Below are 22,391 nucleotides of genomic sequence, written 5' to 3' on the forward strand. Positions count from 1 at the left end.
TCAGAAATGCTCACAAAGTAAGAAGAAAATTCGGGAAAATTGTTTTCCAGAAAAATCGACGTCTCGTGACAAACTGAGAGTGAAAAAATACTTCAAAACTCTCTAAAACGATAAATATTCAACAGAATTGTGCCGGATAAAAAATTAACAATACCGGACAAACTGAAGAAATGAAATATCCTACTAAATAACAGTAGAAATGTTAACAACAATAAAAAAAACTTCAAAAACAACAAATCGAAGTCACGTGAAAATGAAATGGCGTCGATATATAAACAACGTACGTTTATGAAATTAACTCACATCGGTTAAAAAGTACGTAAAACCAAGAAATTGGTTTAAAAACAATAAATAACACTAACAATGTTTTTTTTTTTTAAAAAATCTAAGGGAATACTCCCTAAACGAAGCTCTCACGCTAGAATGTGCGAAAAACGCAATTCGTCTATCGCGTGACGATCGACTCTAACTCGCGACTATGAGACAACTTTCCACCAACCCTGTTTGTTTCAAGGGTTAAAAATCAAAAACACAGGCACGAAAGTTGCTCGCAGCGCCAGTAAAGTAAAGGCAGAGTCTTACCTTTCTTAAGCTGTCTCTTGGTGAGATGGTACACACGTCGAGAGTGGATATCTAAACGAAACTAGCGAAGGAACGGTAGTAGAAGCTTGCGTTATTTCTCTAGGTTCAGATCAGACTACCGAAGTTACCGGATGTTAGAGAATAGGAACTTCGGTACCTGTCGGGATCCTTCGGCGATACGTAAATCACATCGGCCATTTATACTACAACAGACCAATATGGCGGCATCCGTACTGAACGCTTGGTAAGGAACTTCGTTATTATTAACATATTCGGAGCATCTAGTCGACATCGGCATAGTATATGTGTTAATCTAACCATTTCTCAGGCATTCTTAAATAAGTCTGGTTGGCTTTAGTCGACTGTCCGAAACTGGCAAACTGTTTTGACAGAAAAGGGCGTTGCTGTTGGTGGTCAGTCAGTTCGCCCATGGAACTATAAACCCCGGGGTTATTATAGTTCCATGGTTCGCCCCAATGCACATTCGCCCCAGACCAGTTCGCCCCAAAGTCGGTTCGCCCCAAGTTTACTGGTGTTCGTTTTCGCGGTTATGCGTGCAAGGAAATGTGGTTTTGAAATATTTTAAAAATTATACTTAAGTAAAAACCACATCGAAGGAGGCTGATCGCCGCGATTGTAGCATATCGCCCGAAGAGTCGAACCGGTGTCGTGCCATATGCGTCGTGATAGCGATACTTTGCCTTTTTTTTGCCATGCGCTGTGATAGCGATTTTTTGCCCCTTTTTCGATTGACTTATCTCCCCTGGCTTGCCTTACAAACATGAATGAACCAACCAATCAATCGGTGTTGTGTGGTTTCGGCGTTCCAGTTTTAACGCACAGATTAAAAATACGATGCCGCTATCTTGAACGTTCCATTCAAAAGGGGGTGGTGTGTGTCACAAGGACTGTGGTCACGCTAAAGGGATCACGAGACTTGTTATAATTATATATACAACGTAGTTTTATTAACATTGTACACGTATTATATTTGTTTAGTTTTCAGAAGTGAAGAATTGTTATCAAGGGTTTATGAATGCAAGAACACAGTATTCATTTTGAAAAAATAAAACGTAGTAGTATTCTGTGTGTTTGTTCTCTGCCATTGTTGGCTCTACATTGCGTGATAGTAGTACACCATGCACACACCATCAAAAAGGTGTGACCGCGACACCTTTTCAGTACCGAATAACACCTATTAAACTGGGCGTCTAGAAGACCCAGTAACGTGGAGCTTTGTGACATGAAGTTGTGGTACAGCAACAACCAATTTATTTGTAGTCCATTGTATATGTGTTTTACATTCATTTTGTGACGTACACCATTATTCAAGTCAAGGGGAAATGTTGAAAATCATATTTGATTCTCAAAAATAAACATTACTCTGCAGTTTGTGCGCATACCTAGTATATCGCGAAACAATTGACCACACCCACTATTAGACCATTAACGGTACATGACTCGTACCGCCCATGATCGGCTTTGTATGAGTACATGAGAAGGGCCGCCCGTTAATCGATCTGACAGCTTGCACAATCACCCATTAGATAAGACGCACGCCGCTCATAGATCTATTGTTTTGTATCAACACCTCCAGTATCTATTAGGTAAGTGTTAAGTATAAGGCATTTAAAGTGAGTGGTTAGCGCATATTAAATATGCAAATTTGCAATTTCCAATATATAATCCAAATATCCAATCAGCGTGATTTGAAGGGTATAAAGTCTAACAATTTCTAGGGTACTGCAACCACTCTGATTGATTTATCATCAAGTGAACATACGGCATACCTCTCTCAGCAGCTACGCTCTGACTAGACGATATTTACCTACCACGATATTGTGACCCACCCATAGTCATACTATTGTACCCAGCACGTTATCCTATCCATCGACAGCAAATTCTATTTCTATTTTCGATTATATTTTGTATTGTCAACCGCTGATCGACAGACTAAGATTCTATTTCGATAATCAAGATTCATTGTTAATCTCAAACTCTATTTCGTTTATCAACTAAGAACTAAATTCAATTTAGTCAATCTCAAATTCTATTTCGATTCTATTACCACTGTTTAGCAAACATTTGTATACGATACCGAACAGTACTGCACAATTTCATTTGTATCTAGTTTGTATTTTGTTTGTATTTTTTGTATTTGTATTTTATTTTTCAAACTTTCGAACAACCAATAAAGTTAGCAATCCGGTTGTTGCCCCCCCCCCCCACACACACCCAAAAAACAAAATAAAAAAACACCCCACCACACACACAAAACCAAGACACGCAACAACTCAATGATTGATTCTGGTTTACGTGTTACGATATTATTGTACATACACGTCACCTGCAAGAAAGAAAACATAATAAATGAACGTAAAAGCACTGTTTGATAGGAACATCATGAAGCTCACTGGTTTCAGATATAATATACTAGCCAAGCTGACACAACCCCTATTGCTCAATAGAATAATCCAAGATGGCGATGTTTGAGAAACGGTTCGTTGAAGATCAATTCGACCTTTCGATAAACTATTCAAAGCTCGTCCAGTTTACGGATCTCATCGAAGCCTGAACGGAAAGATTGCTGGCTGCTTTGACCTGTGAACGCCAATTATAAAATCTATCGGGTCGGAGAGTGTCGTACGGACTAATAGGTCAAACGAGTCTGCGATCATAGCACACGGCACAGCACGGGTTCGGGCGATATGCTACAATCATGAATCGCGGCGATCAGCGTCCTTCGATGTGGCTTTACTTTAGTATAATTTTTAAAATATTTCAAAACCACATTTCCTTGCACGCATAACCGCGAAAACGAACACCAGTAAACTTGGGGCGAACCGACTTTGGGGCGAACTGGTCTGGGGCGAATGTGCATTGGGGCGAACTGACTGTGAATCTTGCTGTTCCAGCACGGGTCATTCCAGTTTTTATCCACACACACCCTACGGATGGATATTAAGGTTTTGACATCCTATGGATTCAAATCCACTATTTAGATGTCGGATTTTTGTTAACTAACACACCCCCTAGAAACTACTGATTTGACGTATACGGATGAGTATGTGAACAAATTATACCCCTCGGATACACACAAAAACAGAACCCCTCGTAAAAAAAGCAGTGTGACTTGCAAGTGGCCTACTTGGGTCTTTTAATTATAAAAAAGAAATTGGTGAATTGGGATGGTACCGAAGAGCAGTGCAGTTGGAAGGAGTCAATGATTTTTTTTGGGGGGGGGGGGTCTGCACAACAAGAGTGATGTCATAATATTATGACGTCACCTTGAGGGATGTGTGTGTCCCACATTGTTTTGTGCACCTGATTTGCAAATCAGCCTGAAAATTAGTTGAATGACTTTTGTCATTGGTGTTGATTTTTTTTTATTGTGAAAAGTCTCTACTAATTGCTATGTAGAAGTATGTTCAACTGAATGGTCAGGTAATTTGCAGACTGATTCACAAATCATATGTATGAAGCAATATGGCACTCAGTGTAAATGCAAAAATATGCATCTAGAGTGCATATATACATGTAGTGTGTTATATAATAACATTTTTTTATTGCTCACAATTTGCTTTATACATAAAAGCAAGCAAGGTCTAATGACTATTGGTAAAACTTTAATACACAGGTTTACTGCTTTGGATTTAATGTCACAAAAACATTAATTTAAAGTTGTAAATATTGTGTTTTATATTTAGTTGAAAGCCCTTTGTAAATAGGTTAATTTGACCCTCTTAACTAAATCCAAAAACAAAATCCAGACAACATCTTTTGCCTGAAAAATGGCCAAGTTATTTAAGTTAGGAAAACAACTTAAATCCCATATGCAACAGTGAGTAACTTACCAACATTGGCCTGTGAAGTCTGGCTGCACATTAAAAGCATAAACTAAGCAAAACTTAGCGAAAAAGTATTGTGATAACAGTAGAACCTGCCAGCAGTACAAAATTTAATAGTTTATTTACAATGTTGAATTGAGACTCCCTAAGTTGTTGAAAACTCAAACCAACTGGTTTCAGGCCTTATAATGTATGCTGTATAGTAAAACATATTTCTGAAAAGAGGAAATGATCAATTTTCAACAAAAATTAAAACATAATACAACTTTAAAACTCAAATGTTCATATGATATGTCAAAAGTTTGATAATTATAATTGAGAACAGTCCTCAATACTTTTGCCCTGAAATATTGAACCATTTTGGTGAGACAAAAGACACAAGTTAACCAATTAATACATAATGTATGTATTTATGTATTGTCAACTTCAGCTAAGGGTAGGCGTGGGTAGACACACTATGGACGCATGCGTAGATGACAACTCTCCCTCTTTAAATGTCAGTGCATGAACTCTGGAGGTCATTGCCCATCGTTGCATGTACATTGTAATTCAAACATGTGGTTATCAGTTGAAATGTACTTGAATAATGTAATCGAAGTGCGATGCCCAGAGTTTAGACACCTGACTACTATCTTTTTCAATGATTTAAATTCGCACATGTGTAAGTTTGCGTAATTATTACGAAAGCAACATTATCAAGTCGGTAATATTGAGATACTCACAGACCCAATACCCCGGGTCAGTGCCCTAACAATTGTAAAAATAACTTGAGTTTGCGTAATTATTATGAAAGCAATTACAATGTTGAAATATTCAGAGCCGGTACAATACTGTAAACAAAATTGCGTAATTAAAAAAGCCAGTACAGAGTTGTGTACAACTTTATTCTGATTAGAAGTGAATTAAAAGTGCCAAGCTACCAGACAGCGAAATCCGTGGATTAAATGTGCTAAGTCGAAATTGTGTTGGACGACATCGACAAACTTCAAGACAAAGCTATAGGGATTTTGTTCGATCGCGACAGTGGCGCCGACTTGGAATTTCAGGGTTTCGACTTTTACGAAGATAGCAATGAACGTACAAATAGAGATCTTCGATGTGTTTTTTTCTAACAACTATGAACTTTCATATTTTTACTGCGTAAATTATTATTGATCTTGTATGGCTGTTGATCCGGTATTTGTCAAAACCGGAAATAATTCACGTGTATGGGGCAGTGTGTTTGTCAACGAGGATATTCTAATTCAAATGAATCTTCACATTTTTATTATTTCTGGTTTTAATATTTGTCACATTCTAAGCAATAAGTTATTTCTTGTTACACTTCTAATGCTGCATATTCTTCATTTATTTCTGTTGCATGTTTTTATTTGCCGTTTTACTCCCTGTCGCAGTTCAATCTGCGTGTTGCCAATTTTTTGCGATTTTTCATTTTTTTTGCCGGGGATATCCAGACAAACGCCCACTCCTTCTTTTTGGCGATTTTCCATTTTCAGGACCCTGAACTTATACCCGGATAAATACGGTACATGTGGTCCTTTCTCAGGTTTGTTTATTTCGTGATGATATCTTTAATTCTCTAATTTTCATGAATATTTTTGTCATTTTTGGTAAAAAGTGATATTTTCGACTTCTTGTTAAAAACCGCAAGTTTAATTGCTTTGATATTATATATACTACCTAGGTACTACAGGTAGACCTCTCTCAGGTTTGTTCATTTCAGAATGATTTTGTTCTTCAATTATCAAATTTTAATGAATATTTTATAAAAAGTTATAAAAAGTCTCATTGCTTTAATGCTATACATATTGTTCATTTTGTAATGATATCTTCAGTTCTTTAATTGCAATGTGCATTGATAACAGCGGAGCTATCTCAGCCGACAAGCTGCTATTTTTTTTTTTTTTTTTTTTTTAAACGACGCTGCCTTTCAGTTAACTCTCCGCGTTCATGGTATTTGTGAGTTAAAACATATTTGCGTTATTAGAAAAGCAGCACACTAAGTAAACGATGTTGAAATATTCAAAGCCAAAACAAAGTTGCATACAAGTTGTGTTATTACAGTACCACCGGATATACCGCCGGTAATAACAATTTTACTAGATGGATTATGAAAGAAAAAGGTTGCTAAGGTAACGCACAAGTTCAGTGCGTGACTTGGGGTCAAACTTCGGTCAATACACACTTGATGTCAGCATCGCCACATAGCAAGTTTCACAAAGTACTTGAAGTTCAATTGCGCCCCAAAATGATATCGATGATTACTCAATTGTCGCAGTGCATGTTGTACCAAGTCCATGATACACTCTTGACTCAAGCTTTTCCTTCTTAGTGCATGTTCTTGTTCACGTAAAATGCGATCTCTCACTAATGTATGTTTAAAACACTTTGAATTTATACTTATGCAGAATTATATTTGGTCATTTTAGCAGGGTGATGTCGAAGTTGCCGGCGAGAAATATACCAAAATATTCAACAATATGGGCTAGGAGTGTTGTTGGTTATGTGCCAATCAACGGTAAATTTTGACTTTTTTTACAAAAACACACAAACAAATCATGAAAACTTCATAAACATAATGCAGACCACATCAGCTTAGCACTTTGTCAAAATAGAAATAAAATCAAAATTCAGAGTTTCTTATCTTTAAAAAAGTACTTCCTCGATAGCTGCTGTCTGTCTATCGAGACAGTGGAGCTTCCATACCTACTGACCTCGCTTTCAGTCATTAGCTCTGCTGTCGACTCTGTCGAGCGGAGCTTATCATATGAGTGATTGTCCGTCGTTATCCGTGTCAATGTTTTACTTTTTCGTCTTCTTCGTGAAAACTACAAGCCTGAATGCTTTGATACTTGGTGTATATGTACCTTGGGTAGACCTCTCTTAGGTTTGTTCATTTCATGTTGATATCTTCAATTCTCTAATTTTGGTGAATATTTTTGTCATTTTTGGTAAAAAGTGATATTTTCGACTTCTTGTTAAAAACCGCAAGTCCAATTGTTTTGATATTACATATTAAGGTACAGTACTACATGTGGACCTCTTTCAGATTTGTTCATTTTGTAATGATATCTTTAAATCTCTAATTTTGGTGAATATTTTTGTCATTTCACAAATAAGCGCCACGATGACATGAAAGTGTAACAAAAAAACTACGCTAATTACAACTGTCACGAGAGTGCAGATATATGTCTCCGTGCAGGGTACATATAATAGCTCTCCCATTACTTTTTGAGAGCATTGCTATGCAAGTATTTTCTATCAAAAGAGACAACTCTTCGAAAAAGTAGCAGGACCAGTAAGATTTTAGGTGGGATATCATTTTTCAGGTTCACTAGACCTATTGGATAGTGATGACTGTCTGACCCTGACAAGCTTGTTTTCGAAATGTTGCAATTGTTTAGAAATAAATTTGTTGAATTGTTATGAAATGCATGTAAAATTCAACTTACATGTAGTTTCATCATAAGCGAATGATTTTGGTTGCATTGTAAACGCTCATTGTCAAAACAAAATTTAACATTCACGCTGGCCACAATAAACATCAGATCAGACTCTTGAATAGATGTCAATAACTCCAGAAAACCTAAATCAGACTCTTATTTAGGAAAGATAGAAATGTTAGAAAATTTACGCATAAGCAAGGGATTAAATGGTAGTCCCTTTTGTGACATTAGAGGAACACTCTTAGACTTGCCCTTTAACTGGAGTTAATGAATCTACTACTTGAGTGCTATCAAATTTATCTCTATCAATGATGAGCCCAAGGTCATTTGTTTCTCCACTATGATTTTTAGCTCCGCTGTCATCGCAGATGACCCAGCGGAGCTGTTCGTATGGGGGTCTCTCCGGTGTCATCCGTCTCGCGTGAAATTTTCCTTTAAACGACCTCTTCTTCAAAAGTACTTGACCAATTACATTCATATTTGTACCAAAGGTACTTGGGGGTGGTCCTCTGTCAGATTTGTTAAATTCGTGTTAAAATATGGGAATTTGGATTTTTAGTGAATATTTTTGGTTAAAAAAATGTTATTTTCGACAACTAGTTTGAAACCGCAAGTCCAAATGCTTTCATATTTGCAGCAATGATACTTGGGCTGGTCTTCTGTCAGATTTGTTAAATTCATCTCAAAATATGCAAATTTAGATTTTTAGTGAATATTTTTGTCATTTTGGTAAAAAATATTTATTTTCGACAACTAGTCCAAACCCTAAGTCCAAATGCTTTCATATTTCTAGCAATGATATATGGGGTGGTCCTCTGTCAGGTTTGTTAAATTCGTCTCAAAATATGCAAATTTGGATTTTTAGTGAATATTTTTGTCATTTTTGGTAAAAAAAAATTATTTCGAAGCTACCACAGTGTATGGCACAACAATTGATCATGCATTCAGCAATGTCTTACGTAAAACTGGACTAATTGACTCTCTTATATCTGATCATAAGATTATTACTGCATAGATTTAAACATTCGTTTTTGGGTGTAACAAAACAATTACGTATATGTATAACGTTATTAAGAAGGATAACATTTCAAAAACATGACCACAATTTTCAAACAAAAACATATTTTTTTGTCTCAACTATTTCACAGGTTTTTGCACACCCACGATTTTTAAGTTTAGCCTCAATGATGTTTGTCCAATGAAATGCACTATCCTTATGAACACTATAAAAGTTCATAATTGCAACTGCAAGCAACTGTAACTCAAGTGCAATGTTCACTAAATGACTGACTATGAATATTACAACCACAATGCCACTTTACTGATTCTTGTTCCATGATAATGAAGACAGCGGAGCTACTGGAGCTATTATATTTCAACTGTCTGATCGCATATTAAGCGAGTCCTCGTTAAATTAGTGATAAGGAAGCCTTAAAAAACAATTATTTGACAGTAATGCCTTGTATGTCTTAACTTTTAGATGACTCGGAAAGAAGATCTAATGCTGGAAAAAAACAACAAGTGAGTTAAATTTCTGTCTTAGATGCATCTTTTAGACCAGACCAGTATAGTAGCATCTGTCCTTAAATTTATAATCTTCTTGGCCTGACATCAGGAAATCTTTTGAAGTGTTTTACCGAGGAGGGGGGGGGGTACATTTATTTGCATATATTGAAAATACCCGGGTACTTCAAATGGTAATGCTCCAATCATGGTTTAGTATTTTGTGTAAAATTTAACAAAATGAAATTATACTAGATTTTAGTTGCTGTTTGGGCTCTTGGACTAAACAAAAATTTAAGGAGGGACCTTGTCAAATAAATGAGAAGCAAACCTAAGAAACAAGAATAAATACATAACTATATGAAAGTAATGCCTTATATGTCTTAAATTTCAGATTGGTCAGGAAAGTGACTCGAAACCTGGAACAATGATAGACTTTAACACGAGCAGAAGATTAGAATCTGGGAGGAAAAATCAGGTGAGTTAAATTTCTGTACCAGATACATCTATTAGACCAGCCCAGTACTGTAGCATCTGTCCTCAAATTTATAATCTTCTTCAACAACAGGGGGATCCCTGTGTAGCCTAATCATTCCAATGCCAACACAATGATAGTCATGGAGTCCTGTGACCAGACCTACCGGTAGTAGTACAGACAACCAGCAGAAGGTAGAAAAGTGCTTAAGTGCAGAAGGTAGAAAACAAAATTAAAAAAATCATTTTTGGGCCAAAAATTCAAAAATGGTCTAATCCTTTCAAGATGCTTATCAATTTACTCATCTTGACAAGTAGAGTTCAAAAATATAGTTTGACCGTGGGTTACATTAAATGACCGAAAATGTGAAAAGGTCAACACACTTTTCGTAAGGGTCAAATTCATAAAATCTGTTATAATGGTCCGATTTTGACAATTTTGGTGTCTACCGTAATTATGTTTTCTTGCATGAAATAGTCAATGAGACAACTTCCATAGACCATTATGCCAGGCTTAGCTATGAAAATACAATTATGTCTGACAGGATGGGTTCTGAAATCGGTATGTCATAATTATTCATACATATTAACTGGCCTAGTTTACATCGAGGACCTTTATTGTACAAAAAAATTACTTAATATTAAAGTATATTTTAGTGAATATGAAGGAAACAAAATAATAATTGTATTGATTTTCAGAAAGATATTTTGCCCAACTTATCAACAGTGTTTAATTGAAGTATACCCATCTATAATTTCAAGCTGGAACCCTGGTCATGATCAGTTGCAATGTAATTCGCAACTATTTGTGGTGAATAAGACTCATTTTGAGTGTATGATTTGTATGTAGCATTGTGGAAGGCGAGGCTAAAAGATTAATAAATCGCTTTCCTACATCTGCTGACAATTGCAAGCTAGCATTCGGTTTTCTGGTCAATCCCAGGAAATTATTAAAGCCCACATGTCATCCCTGTGGTCCTGAGCATCTCTGGATTATAATGCCTGAGAAAATACAACAAAATTGAATCTACAGTAAGAGAATTGAATGGTCTCTAATTCCAGTTTTGTTATCAAAACTTCCAGTTTCTTTTCAATAAATGACACGTTCAAAAGAGAACCAAAATTGCACATTAGATTCTCTCAACAAAGTCAAACATTGATTGTGTCGCAGTGTAAGGCCTGCTTATCGCTAATGAGAGGGCACCCACAGAACTCAAACTGGACAGGGGGGTTCTTTCACTGCTAATATGGGGTAGACAGACAATAGTACTGGAAATGAAATACACATACACCAAAATATTGAGTTAAAGCTCCTTGCTTCTCTCAAAATAATTACAAGAAATAAAGCACAGAAAAATACAATGAATAAAGTCACTGAAATATGGGATTGCTTAAGGAAGTATGCATTGGTGATAACTCACAGTTCCAGGATGTAATAATGGACGACAGTCAATGGCTTCTGCAACACAACAACAAAGAAATACAGAAGTCTTTCTTGCAGAGGAACGCTGGTATTCTGGAGGGCACCACTGAAAGCAGATGGCAGAGCAGTTCATACAAGTCTCAGAATGGTGGTTGTAGCCTGTTTCACTTGTCACACAATAGCCATAGCAGCAGGGTTCTCCACGGTTTGAAAAGTAAACAGGGCGCGCCAATGTAAAGTGGGCGTGGCACACTTGTAACTTGCATCATTGGCATGGATGTTGAAAAATGGAAACCAACAAATCTATTAATCTACATTTTATTCCGTATGCATAATATATATTGATTATTACAAAATAAATGAGAATTTTGAAGAGCTATTATTAAGTAAACGTCAGCACGTACACTCAGCTGATTTTAGCTGCACGATTCATCACGCGGCGACATGAGTTGTTTACCAGTAATGATCGCGTCCAGAAAAGGACGTAACAAGTTTATTTTCCCAAACTGATACATACATGCTTTATTTAATTTTTAGCAAAAATTTATATTTATGATTTATATTTATTTGAATGAAGCAAAATAAAATGTATGATGTCGCACAAACGTTCGTAATTGGTTCATTAAAAAACTTGCATGAATGGCACCAAAAAGCAAGATGATCAAACAAAATAAAATGTACACAATAGAAGATTTTCGATCTGCAGTTAACAGTTACTATCAAAAATAATAGAATTAGGTATAAAAAAACAAAATACATACTTAAAAAAATAATTTTCATTTAAACCGAAAGTTTGTTGATGTCTGCTTCGTTGAAAACAGCTATGACCCGGAAACAGTTCATTTTACTGTGTGCACCCTGATACTATGTGACGATGCTTTTGATTGGCTAAAGCCACGCATTGACGCGAAAAACAACCAATCAGAATATTTGTTTCAAGAAGAACACAAGTAAATTTACACAGTTGCACCTTAAAATAATGAACCAGTTACCCTGAGCACGATAAATCATTTCGGAAGACAATGAGTGTTGGCATGTTTTGTAAACAATTCTTTGTTTGGGACCATGCAGGGCGCACAGGAAATATAACAGGGCGCGGCGTCCTGTTAAAACCCCTCGTGGAGAACACTGAGCAGCATACACCGGATACATGTAGAAATGATGGACCCCAGCTGTCCTCAGTCTGTCCAATTTATAGGCATGATTTAGTGACACCCTTTGTTATGTAAATCACAAGCACACCTGGTAGATTTCAACTGTCCTAACAGAGTTGAAAACAAGCATGACCTGTCAATCACCTTTATGACAGTTATCACACAGCAATGCACACTGTTTCTTCCCATGATTCCATGCACACTTCTATTTGCAGGGTTTGAGGTAATATGACAAAAACATAAAATAAAGATGCTGACATGATATCCCAGTGTTCTCCACAATCCAAATTAGCTGGTGGGCGGCCTAATTAGCATACATTTGCATGTTATTTACATACAGCATTCTAGCATTTATGTCACTAAGTTATTTACTATTTTCTTTTTAGTCCCCGTTCGGACGCAGTCCGAAAACGGGGACTTATGTTTTGCCCTGTGTGCGTCCGTGCGTCTGTGCGTCCGTGCGTCCGTGATCACCTGTATCTCGAACATGCATGGACCGATTAAGTTCAAACTTCACTCATACATCACACCTTATATGGGACATATGCACATGCATTTTTTTCATGATCCGATTAACGATAGCCGAATAGCGGCCATTTTAAGGCCGAAAATGCATCAAAATCGCACATTTTCACCATTCCGGACCCGGATCTCAGTTATGCATGGATGGATTTTGTTCAAATTTGGTACATACATTAAACATAATAGGACCTTGATGCACGTCATTTTTTTTTTTGGATCGGGTTCGAAATGGCCGACTGGCGGCCATTTTGTTTTAAAGAATTCAGTTCTGGATCCGTATCTGAGACATGCTTGGATTGATCGAGTTCAAACTTCACACACACAAGGTACATCATGTCACAAATATGTATGTGCATTTGTTTCATGATCTCATTAACGATAGCCAAATGGCGGCCGCTTTAAGGCCGAAAATGCATTGAAATCGCACATTTTCACCATTCCAGACCCGGATCTCAGTTATGCATGGACGGATTTCATTCAAATTTGGAACATACATTAAACATAATAGGACCTTGATGCACGTCATTTTTTTTTTCGGATCAAGTTCGAAATAGCCGACTGGCGGCCATTTTGTTTTAAAGAATTCAGTTCTGGATCCGTATCCGAGACATGTCTGGATTGATCAAGTTCAAACTTCACACACACAAGGTACATCATGTCACAAATATGTATGTGCATTTGTTTCATGATCTCATTAACGATAGCCGAATAGCGGCCATTTTAAGGCCGAAAATGCATCAAAATCGCACATTTTCACCATTCCGGACCCGGATCTCAGTTATGCATGGACGGATTTTGTTCAAATTTGGTACATACATTAAACATAATAGGACCTTGATGCACGTCATTTTTTTTTTGGGATTGGGTTCGAAATGGCCGACTGGCGGCCATTTTGTTTTAAAGAATTCAGTTCTGGATCCGTATCTGAGACATGCTTGGATTGATCGAGTTCAAACTTCACACACACAAGGTACATCATGTCACAAATATGTATGTGCATTTGTTTCATGATCTCATTAACGATAGCCAAATGGCGGCCGCTTTAAGGCCGAAAATGCATTGAAATCGCACATTTTCACCATTCCGGACCCGGATCTCAGTTATGCATGGACGGATTTCATTCAAATTTGGAACATACATTAAACATAATAGGACCTTGATGCACGTCATTTTTTTTTTCGGATCAAGTTCGAAATAGCCGACTGGCGGCCATTTTGTTTTAAAGAATTCAGTTCTGGATCCGTATCCGAGACATGTCTGGATTGATCAAGTTCAAACTTCACACACACAAGGTACATCATGTCACAAATATGTATGTGCATTTGTTTCATGATCTCATTAACGATAGCCGAATAGCGGCCATTTTAAGGCCGAAAATGCATCAAAATCGCACATTTTCACCATTCCGGACCCGGATCTCAGTTATGCATGGACGGATTTTGTTCAAATTTGGTACATACATTAAACATAATAGGACCTTGATGCACGTCATTTTTTTTTCGGATCAAGTTCGAAATAGCCGACTGGCGGCCATTTTGTTTTAAAGAATTCGGTTCTGGATCCGTATCCGAGACATGTCTGGATTGATCAAGTTCAAACTTCACACACACAAGGTACATCATGTCACAAATATGTACGTGCATTTGTTTCATGATCTCATTAACGATAGCCAAATGGGGGCCGCTTTAAGGCCGAAAATGCATTGAAATGGCACATTTTCACCATTCCGGACCCGTATCTCAGTTATGCATGGATGGATTTTGTTCAAATTTGGTACATACATTAAACATAATAGGACCTTGATGCACGTCATTTTTTTTCGGATCAAGTTCGAAATAGCCGACTGGCGGCCATTTTGTTAAAGAATTCAGTTCTGGATCCGTATCCAAGACATGTCTGGATTGATCAAGTTCAAACTTCACACACACATGGTACATCATGTCACAAATAGATATGTGCATTTGTTTCATGATCTGCTTAACAATAGCGGAATGATGGCCATTTTAAGGCCGAAAATGCATCAAAATCACATATTTTCACAATTCCAGAACCGGATCTCAGTCATGCATGGATGGATTTTGTTCAGATTTAGCACAATGTGTTGTACATATGCAGGTGCATTTCGGTCATGATCTGCTTTGAATGTATATGTCACTCAAATATGAACGGAACGGGGACGTGTCATTGACAATGACTTGTTAATTTAATTGAAACATGTTACAATTTTTTGAAATACAAACGGATTGGTCACTATCAATATTTACGAAATGCAAAAAGTTTGAAATCGATGATTTATACGTTCGCAAATTGTTCTTGTTCAAGAGCAAGTACAAAACATAATTGAGTTATAATGTAGAAAATATACGAGATGATTTGTCCCCGAAGCCAAAACGGACGATTTGTCAAAACAAAACCCATAACATTTTTATTTGTGGCACGCTAACGAAAAAATCTTTTGTTTTCCACTGACTTCCTGTTCCGGTCCGTCAGTAAGAATCAGTACTCACCCGTGCCGACGGACGGTAAGATTCATTTACGCATGTACCGTCCACAGGCGCCTGTGGTACGGTCACGATACTTGCGTTTTCATACGTTGTTTTGGAATTCAAGAAAATATTCTAGCAATCGGCAAAATAAAAGAATCTGCTACGTTCTCGAAAGATTAGACATAAAAAATGGATAAATTGAAAAAAGGACATGGAAAAGATAACTAAAATATTATTCAATTACAAATACTCGCGGTAAACTAATCCGGCAGCCATGTTTGATGTTTATTACCGCTTTCCGAATTCAGTACACGAACACCCAGAATGCGTTGTTCCCCTATGCAACTTAGATACTAAATCGTTACAGCGCCAACAGCGATGGGTGGCAGACGGTCGTTGAATGGGGTAGGCCAAAAGGTCACCAGTTTGCCTTCTCCATGCTGTTTTCATGATGAAAATCGAGCGAACGTTGTAAATACGGCTAGAATTTTAATTTTTGTTCGAGTTTACATACAATCTGCTAATATATTTGTTTATTTTCTGTGCATATACATTTTGTTCGTATTTACTTCTTTCTTTCGTGATCGGAAGACCATTATTAAAAATACAGCTGTAAATTGAAACCACTGTAGTTGCGTATCGTGAGCAATAAGTGGCAACAACGTCGGGCGACAATGAATTCAGGCGATTGACACATTGCCATGAATACACTTGATAACTGCTTGCAGACTTCCAGTGGTCATTGTTTATGTTTGGACTCATGAAACAATAGCAAAATAAAGGGTTGGGCAACTACTCTTTTGTTTAGGCTTGGGAAGAACAATGCAAGCTTTTTACAAATAATTTCAGCTGGATGTACGTTGGTGGGCGGGTGTTGAGAGTTACTAGGCGGCCGTACAACTTGATGGGCGGGCCGCCCACCTAAAACCCCTTGTGGAGAACACTGTATCCATATTTTCAACTATGTCGCTACCTTTAATACTTGGACAAACACTCGCCCAAGCAATGTGGGTGAAGTCTGGTTTCACGGTTCAACACATCATAAACCCCGTTACCCGAACCGATGCGAAAAACCTTTACATACTGCTAGTCATAGATTGAATTCACTGACTCAAACTCACCAAAATGCTGAATCAACAAACGAATCTAACCAGATTTACTCAACGAGCTTGTGTATATTGCAAAAAGAACAATCCATAGATGAATTGTCAAACGATACCATCACTTGAAGACAGCCTTGACTATGTGAAGCATAAGAAACTGTGTTACAATTGTTTAGGTCACCACAAAGTTGAGGTATATTGTTCACAATACACTTGTAAACAATACAAAAGTAAACATCATACATCATTGCACTCAGACACTCTTGATTTAAGGTAACTACATCTGATTCTAAACCCAGGTCTGCAGATAATATGAATTTATCGCACACTTCACCTGATTCATCTCAATACGGACAAAGCCAGAAAAGAAGTAAAAATACCTCGCACAGCGAAGAATGCTGTTAAATCTGCAACAAACCCCACCTTTTACAATGGGAGACAAGCGTCAGCTACAGACCTTTTCGACAAAGGAGTCAATCGCATTTCATCACTCATCATTTCGCAAAGTATATTGATGCGAAAATTAACTCGTATGAATAACTCAAGTCATACAGTAACCGACATACTGGTTACATTTAAGCATACCCTGACCACTGTTAATTCACTGAAGAGACATCAGTTAAGGATGTAGTAGACTTAACAGTCACTATTTTATACATTTTTGACTCTCGTGTGCGAAGTACACAATGGGAGTCTTTGCAGTTAGTGTGTGTGTGTGTATGTAAGTGTGTTCGTCTGTTCCAATGATCTGGGCCAATGCGCAGATTTGATTAGGTTTTGGTAAGATCCATGCATATTAATTACCTAATTTGCATGATAATTAGCCGATTTTTAGCTGTTCTATGACTGTTCCACTGATATCTGAAGATTGGATTTTGATGAAACTTAGCACATACTGGTAGATGCTGCAAACTAATAACATTTCAATAAAACTTGGTACATGGATGTCATAGGACACTGCACAAACCAGATACTTTTTAGGATAATATCAGTACATATTAATTACCTAATTTGCATAATTAATTAATTTTCAGCTTTTGATATTCCAAGCAGTAATCATCACATTTCAATAAAACTTGGTACATAAATGACATAGGACACTGCACAAACCTGATAGTTTTTAGGGTAATATCAGTATATTTAATTTACCTTATTAGCATAATTAGTTAATTTTCAGCTTTTTGCCTGATAACTCAAGTACTATTCATCATATTTCAATGAGACTTGCTACATAGATCTTCTAGGACTATGCAGTTTTAGGGTAAATAATTGTGGATATTAATTACCTAATTTGCATAATTAGTTAATTGTGTTTCCATGAATGTTCCACTGATATATAAAGAACCACGAATTGGATTTTAATGAAACTTTTAAAGTGTACTCATCATCGCATTTCAATGAATCTACAACTATGCAGAGACCCAATTAGTTTTTGGTAAATATTTATGCTTATTAATCACCTAATTAACATAATTAATTAACACTGATATCTCAATTGCTGATCATCACATTTGAATAAAATTGGGTACATAAATGCTCTGGAACAATAGACAGGCCTGATTATTTTGGGATTAAAATTTGTTCATATTAATTCTCTAATTAGCATAATAATTCATAATTTTTTTGTTCTGTTCTGTTCATATTTGTTACCTAATTTACATAATTAGTTTTCAGTTTGTCCATCAATATCTCGGGTACAAGTAATTTTGAATACTGTAGAATTCTTTATTTTCACTTGGAATTTATTTTTGCCATTTTTGCTGAAGGGATGATTCCGTGAAAATAAAATCCAGCGAATATACTTTTTTTCCTATATTTCACATTAAACTCATCAAAAATCAGTGAAAATAAATTCCATACAAAATACCCAAAAAGCCTTTTCAGCGAAAATTAATTCCAGCGAAAATAATGTATTCCACAGTACTTCAATACGCTCAGCACACAGGAGTTCTTTCCAAGTTTTCTTTGATTTGTTTATTGTCTTGTTTAGTGGCATTTGTCTATCTGCATGCAATGGATGTGTTTCCCACTCAAAATAGTAACCAATACACCCAAAAAAGGCATTTTTTAAAAAAAAGTTAGGATATGTGTTTATAACAGCATGTCTATTTTCATGCAATGGATGTGTTTCTCACTCAAAATAGTAACCAATACACCCAAAAAAGGCATTTTTAAAAAAAAAGTTAGGATATGTGTTTATAACAGCATGTCTATCTTCATGCAATGGATGTGTTTCCCACTCAAAATAGTAACCAGTACACCCAAAAAAGGCATTTTTTTTAAAAAAGTTAGGATATGCATTTATAACAGCAGACCGCTCACTTTGATTTCATTTGCATAAGTTGTCCTACTTAGCAACGGAAACAACGCATACATGAGATCATTCTGTATTAGTACACAGTGTAACCGAACAAGTTATCAACCAAGCATCACCTGTAATGCCTATTGGTGAACGTCGCTAACTCCTTTGGAACATTTTCTGACATGTATTTTCTACACGTGTAAGCATTGACCATCAATCATGGCGACAAATGCTAATGGTGATGACGTCAAGCCGATCTTCATGATCTTGAACGAGATCCATGACGGTAGGAAGGACGATTATATAACACAAGAAGAAGTGTACCTAGCCGCAGCCAAAGTAGTACCTGCTACGAACCTACAATGCATCCAATTTGCAAGAGGTATTTGTAGAATATACTAGAAAGATTTAGCGGAAAGAGTAAAACTTGTAAGTAGTGGCTTTACAATCAGAGGTCAGCATGTTCAATTACGAGAAAACAATCACTTTGTTAAGCGTTACAATGGCATCCGACTTACTGTGAAAGGATTACCATTCTCAGCTGACAATTCACTAATTGCGAGTGGTCTTTTAAAATACGGATGTGAAATAGTCGGCATAGACAACGAGCGTCTACGTGTCAATGGTAAACTGACGGATTGCATGACAGGCAATCGCTTTGTGTATGTCAAGTCAGTAGGGAGACCCATTCCAACATATGGTGTACGTATGGGAAAATTTACCACCAGCATATTTTATCGTGGTCAGAAGGAAGAATTAAATTTATTTAATCGATCAACAAATCAAGCGATACACGACAGAGCACTTGCAGATACTAGCAATAACATAGACATCACACCAACCAGCCCAAACCTACTACTGGATGACGGTAAAAACAAATGCGATGCTGGTAAACAACGTGGAACATAACTCACAACCAGCAGAGCATAGTGAAATGCGTAGGTGTCGCTCTCTAGAGGACGTTGATCAACATACAATCACCACCCTACTGCAGGTTGTTAGATAACAAACTCCCGTCGACACGACAAAGAAGAGAATGGTAACTCCACCAAGTCAACCGGACAGTAAGCGTCGGGATACTTGGGATGAGCAGATAAGTGATACCGGCAGCTAGTTTTTCTTTTTATCTTTAAGAATAAACTTTCTGCGGTAATTCCTCACATTACTAATTTAAGTAATTAAATGAACGACAATTTAAAGGTTATAACTCTTAATGTCAATGGACTAAGAGTTATTAACAAAATGCATGTTATCTTTAATTGGTTGGAAAAACAAAAAGCTGACGTCGTCCTGTTACAGGAAACGCATGCGAACAAAGCAATTGAATTGAAATTTAGAGATTTATGGGGTGGAAAGGCTTTTCATGCTTTTGGCACGACCCACAGTTGTGGGGTAGCTATTCTGCTTTCCACCAAGATAGATGTTAATGTAATTAAATGTAGAGCTGACTCAGTTGGCAGACGTTTACTGTTAAATTGTGAAATAAGTAAAAAAAAAAATATACCTTTGTATCTGTATATGCCCCAAATGTATGTAAGGATAGGAATTCTTTCTTCGCAAATTTGACTGACTGGTTACGCCAGGAGGATACTTATGAGTTAGTTATAGGGGGCGATTTCAACTGTATAATGAATATTTATCTTGACAAAAGGGGAGGGCGTACTACTAGTGTCTTGAATTCCAAAGCGGCAATAAGATCAATGTGTAGTTCCCTTAAGATTATAGATATATGGAGAAAAATTAACCCACTCTCAACAGAATTTACCTATCAACAAAAAAATCCCCTCATTCTGACACGTCTAGATTACTTCTTTACTCTAAAAGATACGTGTGATATAGTTCAACACTGTGTGATCAGACCTGCCATAATGACAGACCATAGAGCAGTTATTCTTACAATTCGACATAACCATGAGAAGAGGGGACCTGGAGTCTGGAGATTTAATATTAGTTTATTGAGCGATAATGATTATAAGGAAAAGGCTCGCAATGTCTTACAAAACTGTATAGCGAAATGCAGTAATGCTAATCTGCAAAATTAGCTAACACTTGAATATTGCAAAATACAATTTCATGAATTTACAGTGGGATATTCTAAAGGAAAATCCGCTAAATTAAAAGCTAAATTATCAAGTTTGGAAAAACAATTAGAATCACTAGAAAAAAAATTTAATAACACTCTTGATACTGATATATTGAATGAATATGAGAAAGTTAAGAACGACATTGAAATAATTTATCAGCACATAGCAGATGGTGCCAGAATTCGCTCACGCGTAGATTCCTATGTCAAAGGTGAGAGGTCAACTCGTTATTTCCTCAACCTTGAACGACGTAATGGCACTAAACACACAATTCTTAAATTAAAGTTAGGGAATTTTGAAGTTACTAAACAAAAAGAAATCTTGCACGAGTCCCATCGGTATTATTCTGTCTTGTACTCAACAACCAATATAAGTGATGAAAAGATTGATTCTTATTTGACAGAAGTTAAACTAGAGTCAGCACTAACTGATGATGACAGAATCATATTGAATAAACCACTTTCCCTAGAGGAATGTAAAATGGCCATACTTGCTATGGGGAAGGATAAAACTCCAGGCTGTGACGGGCTGCCAGCTGAATTTTATTCGCAATTTTGGGATGTTATTGGGCAAACAGTATTTAACTCAATTAATGAAGGTCTAAAAACCGGAAAATTATCCGAATCACAAAGCAGTGCAATTTTAAGGCTGTTGTATAAAATGGGTGAGCACAGTAGTCTAGATAATTGGCGTCCAATTAGTTTACTAAATACAGACTATAAGATACTTGCATCTGTTATGGCTAGACGTTTACAGCCAATTCTCGGACGTATCATTAATACAGATCAAACGGCATATATTAAAAATAGATTTATTGGCGAAAATGTCAGATTAATATACGATATAATCGCTTATACTGATATAGAAAACATTCCCGGGGCAATTTTATTTCTAGACTTTTGCAAAGCGTTTGATTCTGTGGAATGGAATTTTTTATTGAAAGTTATGCGTAAATTTGATTTTGGTAATAATTTATTCAGATTGTAAAGCATGTATTATCAATAATGGTTGGTTGTCAGCCAAACTACACCTAACACGTGGTATCAGACAAGGCTGCCCTCTATCGGCTCTGTTATTTTTACTTGTTGTGGAAATTCTTGCTTGCAAAATTAGAGCGTCAACAGCGCTTTCGGGAATCACCGTACAACTTGAAACTTTATTTAATAGGAAAATCCGCATTTGCCAAGTTGCAGATGATACAACACTTTTTGTTGCAAATTACTAAGGCCATTGACATTGTAGTTAATTTTAGCAATGTTGCGGGTCCTAAACTAAATAAGAGAAAAACAGAAGGTCTCTGGGTCGGAAAGTGGAAAAAATGTCGAAAAAAAATTGGTAATATTAATTGGCCGATTGAACCAATTAAATCGTTAGGTGTGTATTTTAGCACAAGTGAATCAGATACAACCAAACTTAATTTAGAAGGAAAATTAAAATCAATTGAAAACGTCCTTAATCTTTGGA

At 36.6% G+C, this 22,391-nt stretch overlaps 1 protein-coding gene across 1 annotated transcript in view; it reads left to right on the plus strand.

Moving 5' to 3' along the window:
* Positions 1–774: 774 nt before the first annotated feature.
* Positions 775–22,391, plus strand: part of LOC144350129 (protein mono-ADP-ribosyltransferase PARP12-like) — a 31,959-nt gene continuing 10,342 nt past the window's right edge. The window contains exons 1-4 of the mRNA XM_085505282.1: positions 775–826; positions 6,860–6,948; positions 9,357–9,397; positions 9,774–9,857. Of these exons, the coding sequence (XP_085361408.1) occupies positions 801–826; positions 6,860–6,948; positions 9,357–9,397; positions 9,774–9,857 (240 nt within the window). The 5' untranslated portion in view covers positions 775–800. The remainder of the gene's footprint in view (positions 827–6,859; positions 6,949–9,356; positions 9,398–9,773; positions 9,858–22,391) is intronic.

The sequence above is a fragment of the Saccoglossus kowalevskii genome, chromosome 11 (genome assembly GCF_978046115.1).
Source record: "Saccoglossus kowalevskii chromosome 11, keSacKowa6.1, whole genome shotgun sequence".
NCBI classification, from domain to species: Eukaryota; Metazoa; Hemichordata; class Enteropneusta; family Harrimaniidae; genus Saccoglossus; species Saccoglossus kowalevskii.